This window comes from Oryza brachyantha, chromosome 11 (assembly GCF_000231095.2).
Source record: "Oryza brachyantha chromosome 11, ObraRS2, whole genome shotgun sequence".
In the NCBI taxonomy this organism is placed as follows: Eukaryota; Viridiplantae; Streptophyta; class Magnoliopsida; order Poales; family Poaceae; genus Oryza; species Oryza brachyantha.
The window spans coordinates 9,259,413-9,275,829 of record NC_023173.2 but is presented as its reverse complement, the minus strand read 5'-3'; the positions used below and the strand labels follow the sequence as shown (position 1 = coordinate 9,275,829).

The 16,417-nt window shown below is 41.8% G+C and overlaps 1 protein-coding gene and 1 long non-coding RNA gene across 3 annotated transcripts; both read left to right on the top strand.

Annotated features, from left to right (window-relative positions):
- Positions 1-4,423: 4,423 nt before the first annotated feature.
- Positions 4,424-5,569, top strand: LOC107305290. Its single transcript, XR_001551421.2, has 2 exons — positions 4,424-5,001; positions 5,076-5,569. It is a non-coding gene; the product is annotated as an uncharacterized LOC107305290 (long non-coding RNA).
- Positions 5,570-6,415: 846 nt separating this feature from the next.
- On the top strand, positions 6,416-15,897 carry LOC102713677 (serine carboxypeptidase-like 7). 2 transcript variants are annotated; one of them, XM_006662801.3, is made up of 13 exons: positions 6,416-6,825; positions 6,906-7,051; positions 7,152-7,351; positions 7,439-7,541; positions 7,643-7,680; positions 7,876-7,977; positions 8,075-8,158; positions 11,820-11,972; positions 12,231-12,302; positions 12,377-12,498; positions 13,822-13,935; positions 14,115-14,160; positions 15,564-15,897. In XM_006662801.3, exons 1-13 carry the CDS (start codon positions 6,692-6,694, stop codon positions 15,645-15,647), a joined length of 1,398 nt encoding a protein of 465 aa, XP_006662864.1. In that variant the 5' UTR covers positions 6,416-6,691; the 3' UTR covers positions 15,648-15,897. The 2 variants fall into 2 exon arrangements, with proteins under 2 accessions (XP_006662864.1, XP_015698087.1); XM_015842601.2 differs by lacking the exons at positions 7,876-7,977; positions 8,075-8,158 and having other exon boundaries at positions 6,417-6,825.
- The last annotated feature ends 520 nt before the right edge of the window (positions 15,898-16,417 follow it).

Below are 16,417 nucleotides of genomic sequence, written 5' to 3'. Positions count from 1 at the left end.
TGTGAGTCAAATAAATATGGCTTGGGAGGCTTGCCACCATAGTAATTGTTCACCAAATGCCCAACCTCATGACACTTAGTGCAATACTTGCCATTGCTCTTGACAAAACGAGTGACATGGTGAGAAGGTTTCTTTCCCTTCTTTGGAATGAATCCAAGTCCCTCCTTGTTAAGGATACACCGTTGTTCACTCAAAATTTTGTCAAGAGTGTTCTTGCCCTTAAAGCATCTTTCCAAACTCTTATTGAGCTTGTCCACTTGCTCTTTGAGCTCATTGTTCTCAATGACAAGTGAGGTATCATGAGTGGACACACAAGAACTAGAGCTAGAGCTAGGCACATCCATAAGATCATCACAAGAGGTGGAAATGCTAGATGATGTAGCATGAGCAATATGACAAGTAGTACTATCATCAAGCAAATCACAAGATATGCCAACATCAATAAGTGCTCCATGTTGTGTAGTGGAAAGGAGATTGTCATGAGCTTCCTTAAGCTTCTCATGAGAAATGGTTAGTTTGTCATGTGAAGTCTTTAGCTCCTCATACAAGACTTTCAAAGAAGCATGATCCTTTTTTAGAGCCTTGAACTTGACTATCTCCTTTTCACTATAAGCATGGAGTTCCTCAAACATACTCACAAGCTTATCATAGGAAACATCATCACAATCATCATCACTTTCACTATCACTAAAGGATGATACCTTAGACGAGTTCTTTGCCATGAGACAAAGAGTAGCGAAGAGTGATGGAGCCTCCTTGATAGCAACCACGGCTATCTTCCTTTTCTTGGAGCTTGTATCATCATCAACTTCTTCTTGATCGGACCCAGATGAGGATGTACTCTCCTCATTTGAGTCCCATTGCCCAATGAATGCCTCAATTTTTCTTTCTTCCTTCTTGAGCTTCTTCATGAGCTTATAACCTCCACTCTTCTTCTTGTATGACTTGTCTCCATCCTCATCCTTGGCAGGACACTTGGAAGCAAAGTGTCCCTTCTCACCACACTCAAAGCACCTCAAGTTTGAAAGAGTCTTGTTTGGTCTTCTATTTCTTCTTCTATTTAAGTTGGAGACTCTTCCCTTCTCTTTTCTTCTTCCCAAGAAGTCATTGAATCTTCTAGCCAAAAGAGCGATTTCTCCTTCCAAGTCATCATGAGCTTCATTTGCCTGGCTTTTGCCCTTGTCTTCAACTTCGGCTTGAAGAGCAATGCACTTCTTTGATGGTGGGACTTCCTCCATCTCCTTCTTCTTCAACTTATACATGTCATTAGTGTTGATCTTCCCCAAAAGGCTTGCGGGAGTCATTCTTGACATGTCGGAGTTGATGAGCATGGTGACAAGTGTCTCATAGTTCTCCGGCAAGGCTCTAAGCATCTTTTGGGCAACTTCAAGATCGGTGTAAGTTGCTCCTAGCCCCTTGAGATCATTCACAATGACATTGTCTTCCATACATGTCATTCACACTTTCATGAGGTAACATGGTGAATGTCTCATATTGGACCTTGAGGAAGTGAAACTTGGCATCCTTGTATTCACTTGTACCCTCATGAATTTCACTCAACTTGACCCAAATCTCATGAGCGGTCTCAAGATTCCTTATCCTATCAAACTCTTCTTGGCTCAAGAAATTGAACAATGCATTCATGGCTTGAGCATTGTAACTTGCATTACGTAACTCAAGTTGAGTGGGTGCTATGGAGTCAAGTGGCATGACACATCCTTCATCTACAACCTTCCAAATACTAGCATTCATAACCTTAAGGTAAGTAGACATTTTAATTTTCCAAGTGAAATAATTTGTGCCATTAAACATAGGAGCCCTACCAACATTGTGAATCTCTTCCGACATCTTTTCTCTCTAGACGGTAAAGCCTAAACAGGAGAGACCAAGCTCTGATACCACTTGTAGGATCAAGATGTCGACAAGAGGGAGGTGAATAGGCGATTAAAAATAAATCACCTCTAAACAAAAACTAACCTAAGATGCTAGGTTTGATGGAGAGCAAGACTACACAAGCAACTAAGTTATGTTTTGCGATCCTAGGGTGATAGGCTCAATAGTATCACTAGGAAAGTAAATAACACCTTCTAAGTCTAGCTTTGCAATCTTAGGGTGAAATGGTCACAAGTATATCTCTACGAATGTAAATTGCACAAATATAAAACTGATGAGCAAGAGTCAATGAGACAAGCAATTTTTTACCAAGGTTCGAAAACTCGTCGGTTTCCTACTCCCCGTTGAGGCGAGCCCAACTCCACCGCTCAACCACAAAGCCACCACACTTCCCCTTCGTCAAGGGGTGGGCAAAGTGGGAGCCGGCCCAAGGAGAGGACTACCCAAGCCTCGATCACTAGGGTTGTTCTTCCTCCACTCCGGAGATGGCGAACACCGAGCCACTTACAAGCCGGCGCCGGGTCTTTTCCACAACTTTTTGGAGAGATCGCCGGGCAACTCCTCCACAAGCCGTCTAGGAGGCGGTAACCTCCAAGAGTAACAAGCGATGAATCGGTGTGGAGATGATCAAGTGTCACACTAGCTCTACAATGAAGCAATGCACTTGATTCTTGGCTAGAACTCCCTCAAACACACTAAATGGATGAACCCTAAGCACAAATGAGTGTGTGAGAGATGCAAGGGATATAAGCAATTGAAATGGCAGCCAAGAGAGCTCCCTTGCAGCTGGTGGGGGGTATTTATACCCCCACCAACAAAATCTAGCCGTTGGGGTCGAAATGCCCCAATTCTGTGTGCCGCCGGTCTGACCGGAGGTATGTGGCTAGTCAGACCGTGCTACTGTGCAATGACTAGAGAACTAGCCGTTGGATCTCTGACAGGTGATTTCAGGGGCCGGGCCGGTCAGACCGGTGTTGAGCAGCTGGTCAGACCAACCTCAGCTTGGTCAGACCGCCATCAGCTCGGTTTGACCAAGCTGATGGCGGTCTGACCGACTACGGCTCCATCAGCTCTGTGGGCCAAAAATCAGCCTCTAGGGGGGCGGTCAGACCGCCCAGCAGTCTGCGGTTAGACCGGCTGAACAGGCCGATTAGACCATTATAATATGGCCGGTCAGACCGGACTGTGGCCGGCGGTCAGACCGCCCAACGACTGTCGGTCTGACTGACCTTGGTCTGGCCGACTCCAGTGAGTTTTGCAAGAAAGAAAATATGTTTCAAGTGTTTATGCAAATGACCTAATGTGGCAATTAGAATCTTCTCTTTGCTAGGTCATTACCCCTCTTAATAGTACGGCAAAGCTAAAGATAAACTAGGAAAAATTTGATCGCCCCTTCACCTCGATCAATTTAAAATTAAAACGCTAGAATTACCAACTCCTTCCAATTTGCTTTGTGCTATCAAATTTAATTCGTCAATAATCATCCATGAGCACTTATGAGTGAATCTAAACTGAAACACATATCTCAAGTGTAATGGTTAGTTCACAATTAGCACTTGTCATTAATTACCAAAATTAACAACGGGGCCTAGATGTTTCAGCCGTGTTGGATACGACATACAACTCCTAATAGATAAAAAGAATTAATAAACTAGTCCTATGCGGACTCTATCTCTAACTCCTACTAGATAAAACACACACAAGTCCTGATCGGACTCTAATCTCTTATAGATAAAATAAAATCCTAATTAACTCTAATTAACAGATAAATTTACGCGCCAAGCCTTAGTCTTCACGATTCCCTATCGAATTCGAACTCTTGCAGATAAAATTTCTATTGGCGACTGCACTTTTCCTTATCCAAATCCAATACGGGAATTTACCTAAATTTGGTGTTACCACTATCAAAAAAAAATAGCTAGCTTATTCTGGATGTTAGCAATATCTAGACTTAGCTACGGTCGGCACCACCAACATGTTATATAAACCCCTCGTTTTTCGCGCATACTTTTTCCGAACTGCTAAATAATATATTTCTATAAAATTTTCTATAGAAAAGGTTTTTTAAAAAATATATCAATATATTTTTTATTTTTTAGACTTAATAATTAATTAATCATGTACTAATCTATTACTACGTTTTTCGCGCCGAATACCTAGTCCATTTTCCCCTCCCATCTAACGCGGCCTTAGTATGTTGTCGTAGCATGCCTGCTAATGTATGCATGCAGCAACAGGTGGTGTGCCAATAATTCTGCCAAATTAGAGGTAGTGCCAATCGGAGTCCTACGGATGGAAAGCTTACTGGGTGTAGTAGCAGGCCGGTCAGTCGTGTGAATGCATGCACAGGTGCAAGCAGTATCCTAATGGTTGCGTCATTAGGATCATGCCTGATGAGTGATGGATGAAGCGTGGAGGAGCGCACAGCACGCTAGTGCTTTTTGCCCTGCTCCTTAGGAGCATGGGTGGCCGTGGTCTGGCTGTTCGGGCATGCACTACGCATGCTGAGGAGCCATAGTCTGCCACATAGGATAAGGATACCAACCCCTAATGAAAAGTGTTCTAGATGGGTCTCACAAAACTTTTTTTCCCTGTCAACTCTCTCTTCTCTCCCTCTCTCCCCTCCCCCTCCTCCTCCCGAGCTCTCTCCCCTCTTTTCCGATCGGAGGAGCTCGGCGGTAGCCGTGGTCGACGGCGAACACGGCGGCGCGTCGGCGGCGGCCACGGAGCAGGGCGGGCGACGGGCCGGGCGCCGGATCTAGGTGGGCGACGACCTCGGTGGGTGACGGCGGCGGCCGCAGATCGGGCAGCGACGGCGAGGGCCGCAGCAGCGACCTCGGCGGCCGACGGCAATAGATCCAGGCGTCGGGTGAGCGGAGGACGCCGGATCCGCGCGGCGGCGCGCCGGGGACGCCAGATCCACGCGGTGGCGCGTCAGGGACGTTGGCGATGGGTCGCGGACGGTGGCGGTGGCCGGCGTCGGCGTCGACGGCGCGGCGGTCGGCGGCGCGGCGGTCGGCGGCGCGGATCAACGGCGCGGCGGCCGGCGGAGTAGAGTGAGCTCGGTGACTGCGCTCCTGTGGCGCCTCTCTCTCCTTTCCGGTTTCGGTTGGCGCCTCTCTCTTCTCTCAATCTCCCCAGCTTTCTGACATTTTGTGACAAGGCTCCTATGGACTCTGCAGGTAACGCACATCTTCGCCGGAGTGCGGTGTATGGCGTCGTGGCATGCTGGCTCCGATGCTGTGGGCTAGAGCCACCTGCCATGTCGGAGCATAGTGCATGCTCGTAATTGCGCACATCGCAAGGAGTGGAGTAGATAGGCTGCATATATACTAGCTTGTTTATTTAATGTGTTATACTCGAGAGCATTAGAATAACTCCGAAGAAATAGTTTTTACCATTATTAGAAAAGTACACTGAGTTATCATAATTTTCAGCGTAAAAGTTTAGTACCTCAAGAGCAGGTACAATAGCAGATTATAATCCAGCTATAAACATATTTTAAGTTGATAAGAGATGAGAGAGAAGAACAGCTGGCTACAGATTTGTAGCCAACTATAGCACACAGACTCCAAAACACATGTGTGTGTGATAGGTCAGACCGGATATTAATTATGTAGTATATAACTATTGTATGAATTGACTATTAAATTGGATTATAGACAATTTATATCCAGCAGTTGGCTATGCTATTGAACTTGCTCTAAGGTACTAGATTTTTGCTTTTTAATTTTTGGTAACTTAAAGATACTTTTTTAAGTATGGTAAAATAAGTCTCCACTCCTTCTATGAGCTACACCAACCCATCCCACTTCGCCACCGCACATTTTGTTTCTTCGGTGTTGCTATAAACAGATTTATTTATAATATTTTAGAAATCATATTTGAACTACCGTAGCTTCATGTTTGTGCAGTTGTATATTTATTTTTATAATTTTTTCCATAACTAGAATTAGACGCGTGAATATCTATAATACTTTCCCACCATACAGTGGAATAGGAAGAAAAGATTAGGCCCGGTTTAGTTCCAAAAACTTTTTTCAAAAAACATTATATCGAATCTTTGAACATCTAAATGAAGCATTAAATATACATGAACATTAAAACTAATTAAATAGTTATGGGGAAAATCGTGAGACGAATAGAACATAGTTAGCTATAAGTGTTACGGTATCCAACGGGTGCTAATGACGAATTAATTAGACTTAAAAGATTTGTCTCGTGATTTTTAGTTGGAATCTAAAATTTATTTTTTTTTATTCATGTGAAAACCTTGCGACGTCCAATAAAACGTTCGAGTGACTTTTACGAAAACCTAAACATGGCCGACCTCTCCACTGGAATCGATAGCTACGACACCCGATCCTAATCGTAAGCAACACGTGCATATATGAGAAATATATAACTTGTCAAGATAAAGCCGGTGACCAGTACTGGCAGCATGTGCTAGCGCGGTGCCGTACGTGCAGCAGCCAACTCCATCACACGGCTCCATCTCTCTCTCTCTCTCTCTCTCACTACGAGACATCGCATCCATGTTGCTGATCAGCTGGGCCATCACGGCACGGCTTCACCGAGATTGGTCGGTCGTCGGTCGATCGGTGAGGGAGGCGGTGGCGGACAAAACAACCGTGACACCTAGCTACTAGAGCTTCTGCTTGATCGATCGGGCTGCAGGTCGCCGCGCACCGCCCCTTTGCCGCGCTTCTTCTCGAGCCTGGAGGTGAAGTTGGGCAATAACGTACGACTGGGAGGGGGTCGGTCGACGGCCGGCCTCTGACTCTCCACCGGCGGCGAGATGGCTACGCGGCTCGCCGTCGCCGCCGTCCTGCTCTGCTTTTGCGCCGTCTCTGCTGCCGGTTGCCTGACGCGCACCAAGGTCACCAGCCTGCCGGGGTTCGACGGCGCGCTGCCGTCCCGAATCGAGACCGGGTGAGCCATGTTTCTCCATCTGCTCTAACGATTCCTTTGCGCTGTTCAGCGTCAGGAGGTCGTGATACTCTGTTCTCCAGGTACGTGACCGTCGACGAGGAGAACGGCGCGGAGCTCTTCTACTACTTCATCGAGTCGGAGGGCGACCCGGGCACCGACCCCGTCCTGCTCTGGCTCACCGGCGGCGACCGCTGCTCCGTGCTCAGCGCCATTTTCTTCGAGATCGGTGAGCAACCAAACCGTCCCCAATACCCGTTGCACTGATTAGTACTCTATAAATAGTAGTATGTGGGAGAGGAGTACGGCATTTGGTTCCATGAATGCAGGCCCGTTGAAGGTGGTCATCGAGCCGTACAACGGCGAGCTCCCGCGGCTGCGGTACCATCCCTACACGTGGACCAAGGTGGCCAGCATCCTCTTCGTCGACTCGCCGGTCGGCGCCGGCTTCTCCTACTCCCGGGACCCCAGCGGCTACGACGTCGGCGAGGTCTCCGCTTCGCTGCAGCTCGTCAAGCTTCTCAGGGAGGTAAAATACACATGCTGTTTGCACATGCTGTTAGTTAAGTTGTTCTTGGTTTCATCCTCTTCTCGCTCGGATACTCTGCTTCTTCAGTGGTTCAGTGAGCATCCGGAGTTCCTCTCGAATCCGTTCTACGTCGGAGGGGACTCGGGCGGCGGAAAGATCGTCCCGTTTATCGCACAGAAGATCTCGGAAGGTGCTCCATTTTCACCTTATTTTCCAGATTTCTGCACGGTCTCAGGAGCCAGGATCGATCATTGTTACCCAAAAGCTTAATGAGGATTGCTCTGTTCACAGATATTGAAGCTGGGGTCAGACCGACGCTTAATCTCAAGGTATTGGTCATATCTTTTTATAAACAAAGATACAAATCCCGTCGTTTTAGGCGTGATCATTTAATTATGAGCACTGCTGTTAGAGATAATTAACCAGATTACAGACCAAGCTTAAAAAATACGAACATATCATATCCGTATCAAGATATGATTACGACTCCGTGGCAAAGTAATTTGAATTTGGGAGATGGTCAGGGCTATCTCGTAGGTAATCCTGTAACAGGTGAGAAGGTTGACTACGATTCGAGAGTGCCGTATTCCCACGGCGTCGGGATCATTTCAGATCAGTTATACGAGGTAAACAAATGAACACGCTTTCCACAAATTTTAATTACGTCCTGCAAAGATTCCAGCGTGAGCCTAGTTTACTCTTCATGTGGTCGGTCTTTATTAGATGATAATGTTGAACTGCGAAGAAGAGGATTATAAGAACCCCAGCAATGTGATTTGCCAGCAAGCTTTAGCCAGGTTTAACAGTGTAAGAACACCAGCACACTCCCATTTTCTTTCTCTGAGATGATTTCAATTTTCATGACAGTTCCTGAATAAGGAAATGATTTTTCACTAGAATTCCGACAGCATTAACACATCACATGCCTATAAAAACACAACATTTTCTTGTGTGTCCATAGGAAAGTCAGTCTTTTTCAGTCTGACTAGGTGTTCGATCTAAAAAAAAAAGAAGTCTGACTAGGTGAGTACGGTTATTTTCTACTGATAAAACAAATATATATTATAATAATATCTAAAATAAATGAAAAAACATAGTTTTATGAATTATTACATTATTTACCATGTTTTATACGTGACGATTACTTTTTAATGTTTGGAAGGTCAAAGAGTAACTATTGAAAGTTACTATCAGAGTGGGTGGGCGTAGTATATGTTTTTTCGTTCTACTAATAATATTAGGTAGAGAAATGTGAAACCTAAGATGTAAACAGAATATGTCACATCGTCCTTTAAATATAAATATATTCACTAAATGACAAAAGGTGTGAAAAGACGAAACTTAAGTAGCAGCGAACACTGGAGGATGTTCTAGACCCTTCAAAGGGACATTAATATTTACTCCGATCTAAATAAATAGTAACGCTGTTTCACGATATCAAATTGTTTTTATCATTGTATTTTAACCATATCCATTCTACTCAGCTAAATTTAATGGTAAAAAATGATTTAGTACGGTAAAGATATCATTTATTAGATTGTAACAAATCTCTTCAACCTTTCATGTTTTTTTATAAAAAAAATTCGATCATAATTAACGCTCCGACATACGTGCAGCAAGTCCCTTCCACAGAACGAATAAAATACTCCGTAACAAAATCTTTGAAACAAACAAAAAAAAATGGAATGAAGTTGCGCTGCTTGTGCAGGCTTCTCCAGGGTGGTCATAGAAAATATGTCTTATTTTCTGTCGGTGGACAATATCTTGCATTATGATATTATCTTAATCTATATATAGACATCAAACTCTACAATCGCAATGACCTGGACCAAAAAAAAACACAATAATATATGCATAATTATTTTTTCTACAATACACGTGTAATATAGGAAATTTGGTAAGACGATTATATTCACATAGTTAAAAATTCAACAACTACCATTTTATGATAACTTTCATGAGCTTATCATTATGATAAGTAAATTAATAACGACAATGTTTGCTTATTAAAGAGCAACATATAAGCAAAATATAATAGATATAGCAGGAAGGCTGCACCTGAATCAGTAGAGTGGAAGGTGGTCCCGTTGCTAAAAAAAGGAAAACAACAATCCTGTGATGGAGAAGATGAATATAGAAATCCTAACACTGTAGCAGCACTAATTATTTTCGTCAGCTGAAAGATGGGGTGGCTATTTGGCCCATTTCGTACTACTGGCCTATTTAGAGCAACTCCAACAGTTAGACAAAAATAGTTTGCCAAATCTGCTGTTTTAGCAACTTGGTATATAATATGACAAACGAAAAATTATTTTATCTCCAACGGTTACCTAAATTCCATTTGCCAAAACAGACATAGTCACCAAAACGGTTGAGTTGACGAGATCATAGATTGGCAATTCTCCGATAATAAATAAATGCCTCCACGTGACTTGGACCCATTTCTAAACCAAGTATAGTATAAACATTACGAATAGGTGAACTGTGACATACCACACCATTGGACCAAATTGAATGGAGCACAGGGCGAAGGGGGTGGAGATCGTCGGCGACGGTACGAGCGGCGTGGCCGCGTGCAAGCACCTCCTGGCGTGGGGCTTCTGGCCGGTGGTGTTCGAGGCTGGCGCGTCCATCGGTGGCCAGTAGCGCACACACTCACCTCCACCAAGCTCCAGTAGCTGCACGTCGCCTACCGCGTCTCCAACTTCCCATGGCCGGACTCCGTCGACCTCCACCCGCGCCACGACTAGGTCGTTGACTACCTCGCCGCCTACGCGCGCCGCTTCGCCGTCGACGAGCACGTCAGGTTCCGGTCCAAGGTTCTCGCCGCGGAGTACGTCGGTGCGGCCGACGACACGGGGGCCTCCGGGTGGGAGCTGTGGAATGGCGACGCGTTCGGTGATGGCTCTGGTGCGGGCGGACGCGCGGCGCCGGCTGCGAGGAGTTCGTTGGACGTCGGGGTGGCGTGGGGGCGCTGGGAGGGGTGCCGGACGGCAGGCCTCCGAGCGGCTCCGGGGGGGTGCCGAGCGGCTACGGGAGGGCATCGGCACAACAACAAAAAAAAAAGAACGATGAAATATCCTGGTGGAGGCGCGAACGTCGTACTCTCCTGGATGCCAAGTGAAACGCCGACTCCCAGATATGCGCGCAAATAGGAGGATATGGTAAATTGCTATAATTTGGCAACCTGGATGGAAAGCTGTTGGAGCCAGTTTTTTTGCAATTTACCCAAAAAAACAGAGATGGCAAGTTAGGATGAGGAGCTGTTGGAGTTGCTCTTATAATATTGAACAAAGAGTGGCTATTGTTCTGGTTATATAGGGTAAATTATTTGAAATGATCAAGTTTAAGCTAATTATTGGTATACCTACACTTCCTAGAATTTATATTCTACAAACAGTTATATGTATTGTAAAGTGTGAGAGTAAATATATCTATCTATATCTGTAGCTATACTAATTGGGCACTTTCTACGAGCCCTCACGTTAATTAGAAAAAATCTAACCGTCTATTAGATGTATTATAAAATATGCACCATAAATCAATAGTGATTTAACGTGGTGGGCCAACTAATCATTTGAAAGCCCATGAAGCTTGCCTTCGATCTAGACGTGGGACTACACCATAAGCGTTTTAATTTCTTAACTGTTTCTCTATTTAATGAGCTGTTTGCTATACTGCCCAACTAGCATGTAGGTTAATAAAAATACTAAAAATGACATTATAAGATAATTTATATTTTAAAACAAGATTATAAAATTCTTATTTGTATAGTATCACCATTAATATTAGCACGTGGAACATACGGATATAGAAAACTCCATAAAGATTCAGCCTTCCTTAGTTGGATTATAATTTTATTATCTTAGATCATATTAAGAGTTTGTGTTCTATAAAATGTGTCGAGGGGTATATATCGTGGACTGTTTAGATTTTGTTTCCTAGCAATATTAATTTTAAGGTTTAAATACTAGCATACCCGGACAATGCAACCGTCTCTTAATTAACCTATCTTTCGGTCAACTGCCGTAGCTGACAGCTATAGCTCCATAATTCTACTGTGACAAATTAGAAGATGTGTGATCAAAATATGGGTCATATTTGGTAAAATAAAGTTCGCTTAATAAACTATTACTCTCTCCATACCTAAATGTTTGATGCCGATGACTTTTTTTTTATACATGTTTGACTACTCATCTTATTTAAAACATTACATAATTATTAATTATTTTTATATCATATTATTTATTATTAAATATATTTTTATGCATATATATAGCTTTACATATTATTTAGAGAAATTTAAATAAAACAAACGGGCAAATATGTATCAAAAAGTCAACGACATAAAACATATAGGGACGAAGGTAGTATGTCCTTCTTATTCTAGGGGGTTTTCCTTAATGAACAACCAGTAATTGTTTTGAAGGGTTAGAAACTTGATTAATAAACTGCTCTTTCACTGCAGCTATTAGACGAAATTTCGAAGGCGTACATTTTGGGCAGGGAGTGTATTTATGTGTCCCCCATACGGTACCACGAGACATTAGACAGAAAGATGTTGGAGAAGGAGCATGGAGTACTAAAGCATCCACCTGCTCAGCCCTCAATAGAATGTGGTGTAAGTAATCTCATCGGCCACCCTGTACAGCTACAGAAGTTGAGTTATCAATTGAGGAAATGAGATATCATAAAATACTGAAAGGGCACATTATATCTTAAACCAGAAAATAAATATAAAACAATATATTGTTTTATATTTATTTTCTTGTTGTCTTAATTTGATAAGTGATAACATCATCCAACCAAATAGAAATAAGCCTGTTTCTGATCTTACTGTGCTGTCCAAGCTATTTGTCATATTTGCAACCGCGCGCAGGTCTACGCAAACTATTTGTCATATTTCTGGGCAAACAGCAACGTCACACGAAACACACTGGGAATAAAAAAGGTAAATATTTTCTGTCAATCACTTTCTTTTTTGTATGTTTTGGAATTCTCAACACGGCTAATTAATATTTGCAGGGCACTGTAAATGAATGGGTTAGGTGCCACGAAAATGATCTGCCATACGCCATTGACATCAAGAGCAGCACAAAGTACCATCGGAGTGTTACACTAAAGGGTTACCGTGCTCTGGTGTACAGGTAACTGAATATTATCTCTGAACATTGCGTAGTTGGCTGTACAAGCAATTTGTTAACGCCATTTTAAGAGCACCCAAAATTAACTAGGCCTGTTCAGATCAGGTCCGGCCCAGCCCAATCAAGCATCCGGCGGAACCTATGCCTATATGTATTGAAGCCAAAAAAAAAAAAATACTGGAAATTTATGAACAGACTTAATAAGCCCGGCCTGACTTGAGAAAGTCCGTGGGTCAGGCTAGCCCTGAGGTTTTTTATTAATTGTTAATTAGGCTCGGGTTAGGCTCGAGCCTAGTTGTTTTTGGACGAGCTATTTCTAGGTCCAGCTTGAAGCCCATCTAGGGCCGGTGTTTAAATAGGACTGCTCAAACTACAAGGCATGACTACAAAGAAAAAGACAAAAAACTTGTACCTATATCTAATTTCTACGATAAAAGGCTAGGCATGTTTTTTTAATTTTGATATATATATATATATATATTCACTATCTAGAGATGAAAGAGAAATATTTTAATAAACAATTGTTTCTAGATTGGAAATCCATTGCTATGTTCATAGTATCTGTTGGTATCCGTTTTGTAGTTGGTACTCGCCATCGAGCACTAAAGTTCAAAAATAGGGCAATTTTACTCTTCTTAAAAAAACACCTCAAAATTTATCCTTTAAATTTTAGTAACTCGAGAAATATTGTACCTCGCAGTACTTTCTTAAAGATGTTAAAATTGCTCACAAAAATAACCAAACTGTTATATCTAGGATGGTTTCGAGGGGAAACCCGACCTTGTTTTGCAACAATCAAAAATCCAATGGTATCACCTTTTTTTCATTATACAGCACATAATTGCAACCACACTAATTAATTTGACTCTAGAATGCTTTGCCTTTGTTCCATAAGATGTTAGAAACCGCTGAACCATGGCTCAATCTATCGTTTGCGGGCTTTATAACACTCACTGGATGGGGTTGGGTTGGGGGGGGGGGGCATTGATATGACTGAAACTTTGGTCTGAAATATTTTGAATTTTGAACAAAAATTTGTTCAATTTGAATAAATCTGCAAAATTCACAAAAACTGTAAAATTGCTGGCAGGCCATTTTTTTTTACCGGGTGTGTGTGTGGGGGGGGGGGGGCGGTCTGCAATTTTGAACACTGCAGCCCCATTCAACCCCAGATTCGCGCGTTTTTTACATGTTTCCCAAGCAACTAAATTGTACATATCAATAATCCATACATGACCCATCCATAATACCTACATGAGGAAAGCACGTTTATTCTGCTATGATATATGATAATATTGTCAACTGTTTTACCAATTTTGTGTGCAGTGGTGACCATGATGCCATTATACCATTTCTGGGTACACAAGCTTGGGTGAGATCACTTGACTATCCAATTGTGGATGACTGGAGAGCCTGGCATGTGGATGGCCAATCTGCTGGGTAAGATCAATGTTCATTAGTTAGTTCTATTGTTTTGGTTATGTAACAATAAGGTGCAACTATTAAGTTTTTCAGTTTCAGTTTATAATACATTGTGTCACTATGTCGAAGTTTTTCGGTTTGTACTGAACAAGGTCGAACTTTTTCAGATTATAATATGTTGTTTAATTTATTTGCAGATTCACCATAGCATATGAAAACAATATGACATTCACTACGGTAAAGGTAAAAATATATTTGTGCAAGTGCACAAATCTTATTTAGCAAACACATTCTTTTACATTTATTGTTATATGCTAAGGTTATCTCTAATGAAGTTGTCAACAAAAAATTCAAACATTGCTGCTAATTAGGCCTTGGAAATATGAAATTTGGGGATATCTAGGTTGTAGTGGTATTACCAAATCAGCCAATAGATGATAACACATTATATTATGATGAAGACCTTTGACCTGGTGGACTATAGTTGGGACTAAATCGTGACACAAAACCTTCGTGAGCAACCGTTCTAAGTTGAACCTAGATAGAGTAACTTATAATATACTACCACTGTTTCATATTGTAAGTCTTTCTAGTCTTGTCTAAATTTATTTATTGATGAATGTATATAATTTATATATATGTCTAAATTCAGTAGCATCTATATGAATCTAGACAATACTAGAAAGACTAGCATTGCGAAATAGAGGGAGTAGGAAATAAGTATGTCATCTATTTATACACCTCGCAGCTTGTATGAATCAATTTTCAGTTATAATAATAAAGGGATATACTTGGCAATTGGCTAATGATGTCAATTTTTTTGTGCGCACTAAAAAATATTGGTAAATTACACCACTAAAAATAAAAAAATGTTTAATGACACATGCTTCAACCTACATGTGAGAACTAGGAAGCAAGAAACAACAATATATGTAATAGACATGCAAAATATAAATAATTTTTTTTCATGATGAAATTCAATTCAGCATATTGTTTTACATGGATGAAAACTTCACCACACAGCAATCAGCAAAATGAATCCAACCATTAATGTCATACACTTGGTAATTAATGCTTATTGTTGAAGAACAAGTGAATTGTTTGTGCTTGCTCAATAGCATAAACTTTTTAATGAACTGGCTTAGCTGGTGAATGCAACTCAACGTAGTCTCGAAAGCACATATGCTGATTTCAAATTTTATTGCTTGCTAATGAGGCATATAAGGGAGAGTATTGAATAGATGTGAATTATTTTATTCATTTACCTTAAGAGTTTCGATTATAGTTGGATGGTGTACATGACTCAACATTTATAAAACAATGACATGCTTTAACCATAAAACTCAGCTTTAACCATAGAATAGCTTGCTCACAAAAGTAATCTATTTTTTCCATATCAAATATATGAATAACATTGATGATGTGGGCTATTCCTTCAATATCTTACAAATCAAAGAATAGCTTTATCTCACATGTAGACAATATTAATTACGCAATGTGTCACTACTTTGAATATCTCAAGATCAATTTCTACAACGCAATAGAAGAATAATTCAAGAAAATGATGAAAAACATTTCGGGATGTTTTTTATGCTTTTACTTGTTTTGAATGCATTTAACATTGTACATTACTTATTTTTATATAGGGTGCTGGACACACTGCACCAGAGTATGAACCAGAGAGATGTTTTGCAATGTTTTCGCGTTGGATTTCCAACGTACCACTTTGATAATGGATGTACATAATCTCGACACTCAGCTTGCACATTTGGTGGATTGGAGTCATATTGTGGTCGATGAGGAAAACTCATCTTTTATGGAATGTATAAAAAAATGAAATATCAATTATAAATATTGTTGTTTGTTGACAAAAGTTGGCCAAATAATTTTGTGAAGTAACCACTGCATGTCTACAAACAAGTTGGCTTATGCTTAGGCATTTTGTTTTTCATGTTTTTCTTTGGGACTGTTGACAAAAAAAATCTTCCCCACCATGTGAATGGCCGAGGGTTTTGCTTCATTCCGGTGTAGGTCTTTAGCTCTTCGATGTTCATGTTCTGCTAGTCAATTTGATCATGCAACCAACCAGACATATATACTTAATAGGTTAGGTCAACTAGCTGACCGGCCCACATACTCCACCATGCGATGCCTACGAGCACAAAGCGAGCCTTCCAAGAACAGAATCTCATTGTCAAGTGAGGTGCTGATCACACGCTATTCGTGATTCCAGCGCCCCCTCGCATTTATCGTTCGCACCCCACAGAATTGATTCAGGCATTCAGCCTATGCACAAAATTGCATGATCATGAGTGGATGCTTCCACTATAGTAGGCCAAATGGGCTGTCCGATTTGGCACGGTCAAGCTCGTTCCAAAATGCGTCAGGCCATGCTGGCGTACTGTGCTGGCACCGGCGGCCTAGACACGGCCCAATATCACTTGGGCCGTGCTGGGCCGGCCCTAAATGAAAAATAGCCCATCGTGCTTCTTTTCTAAAT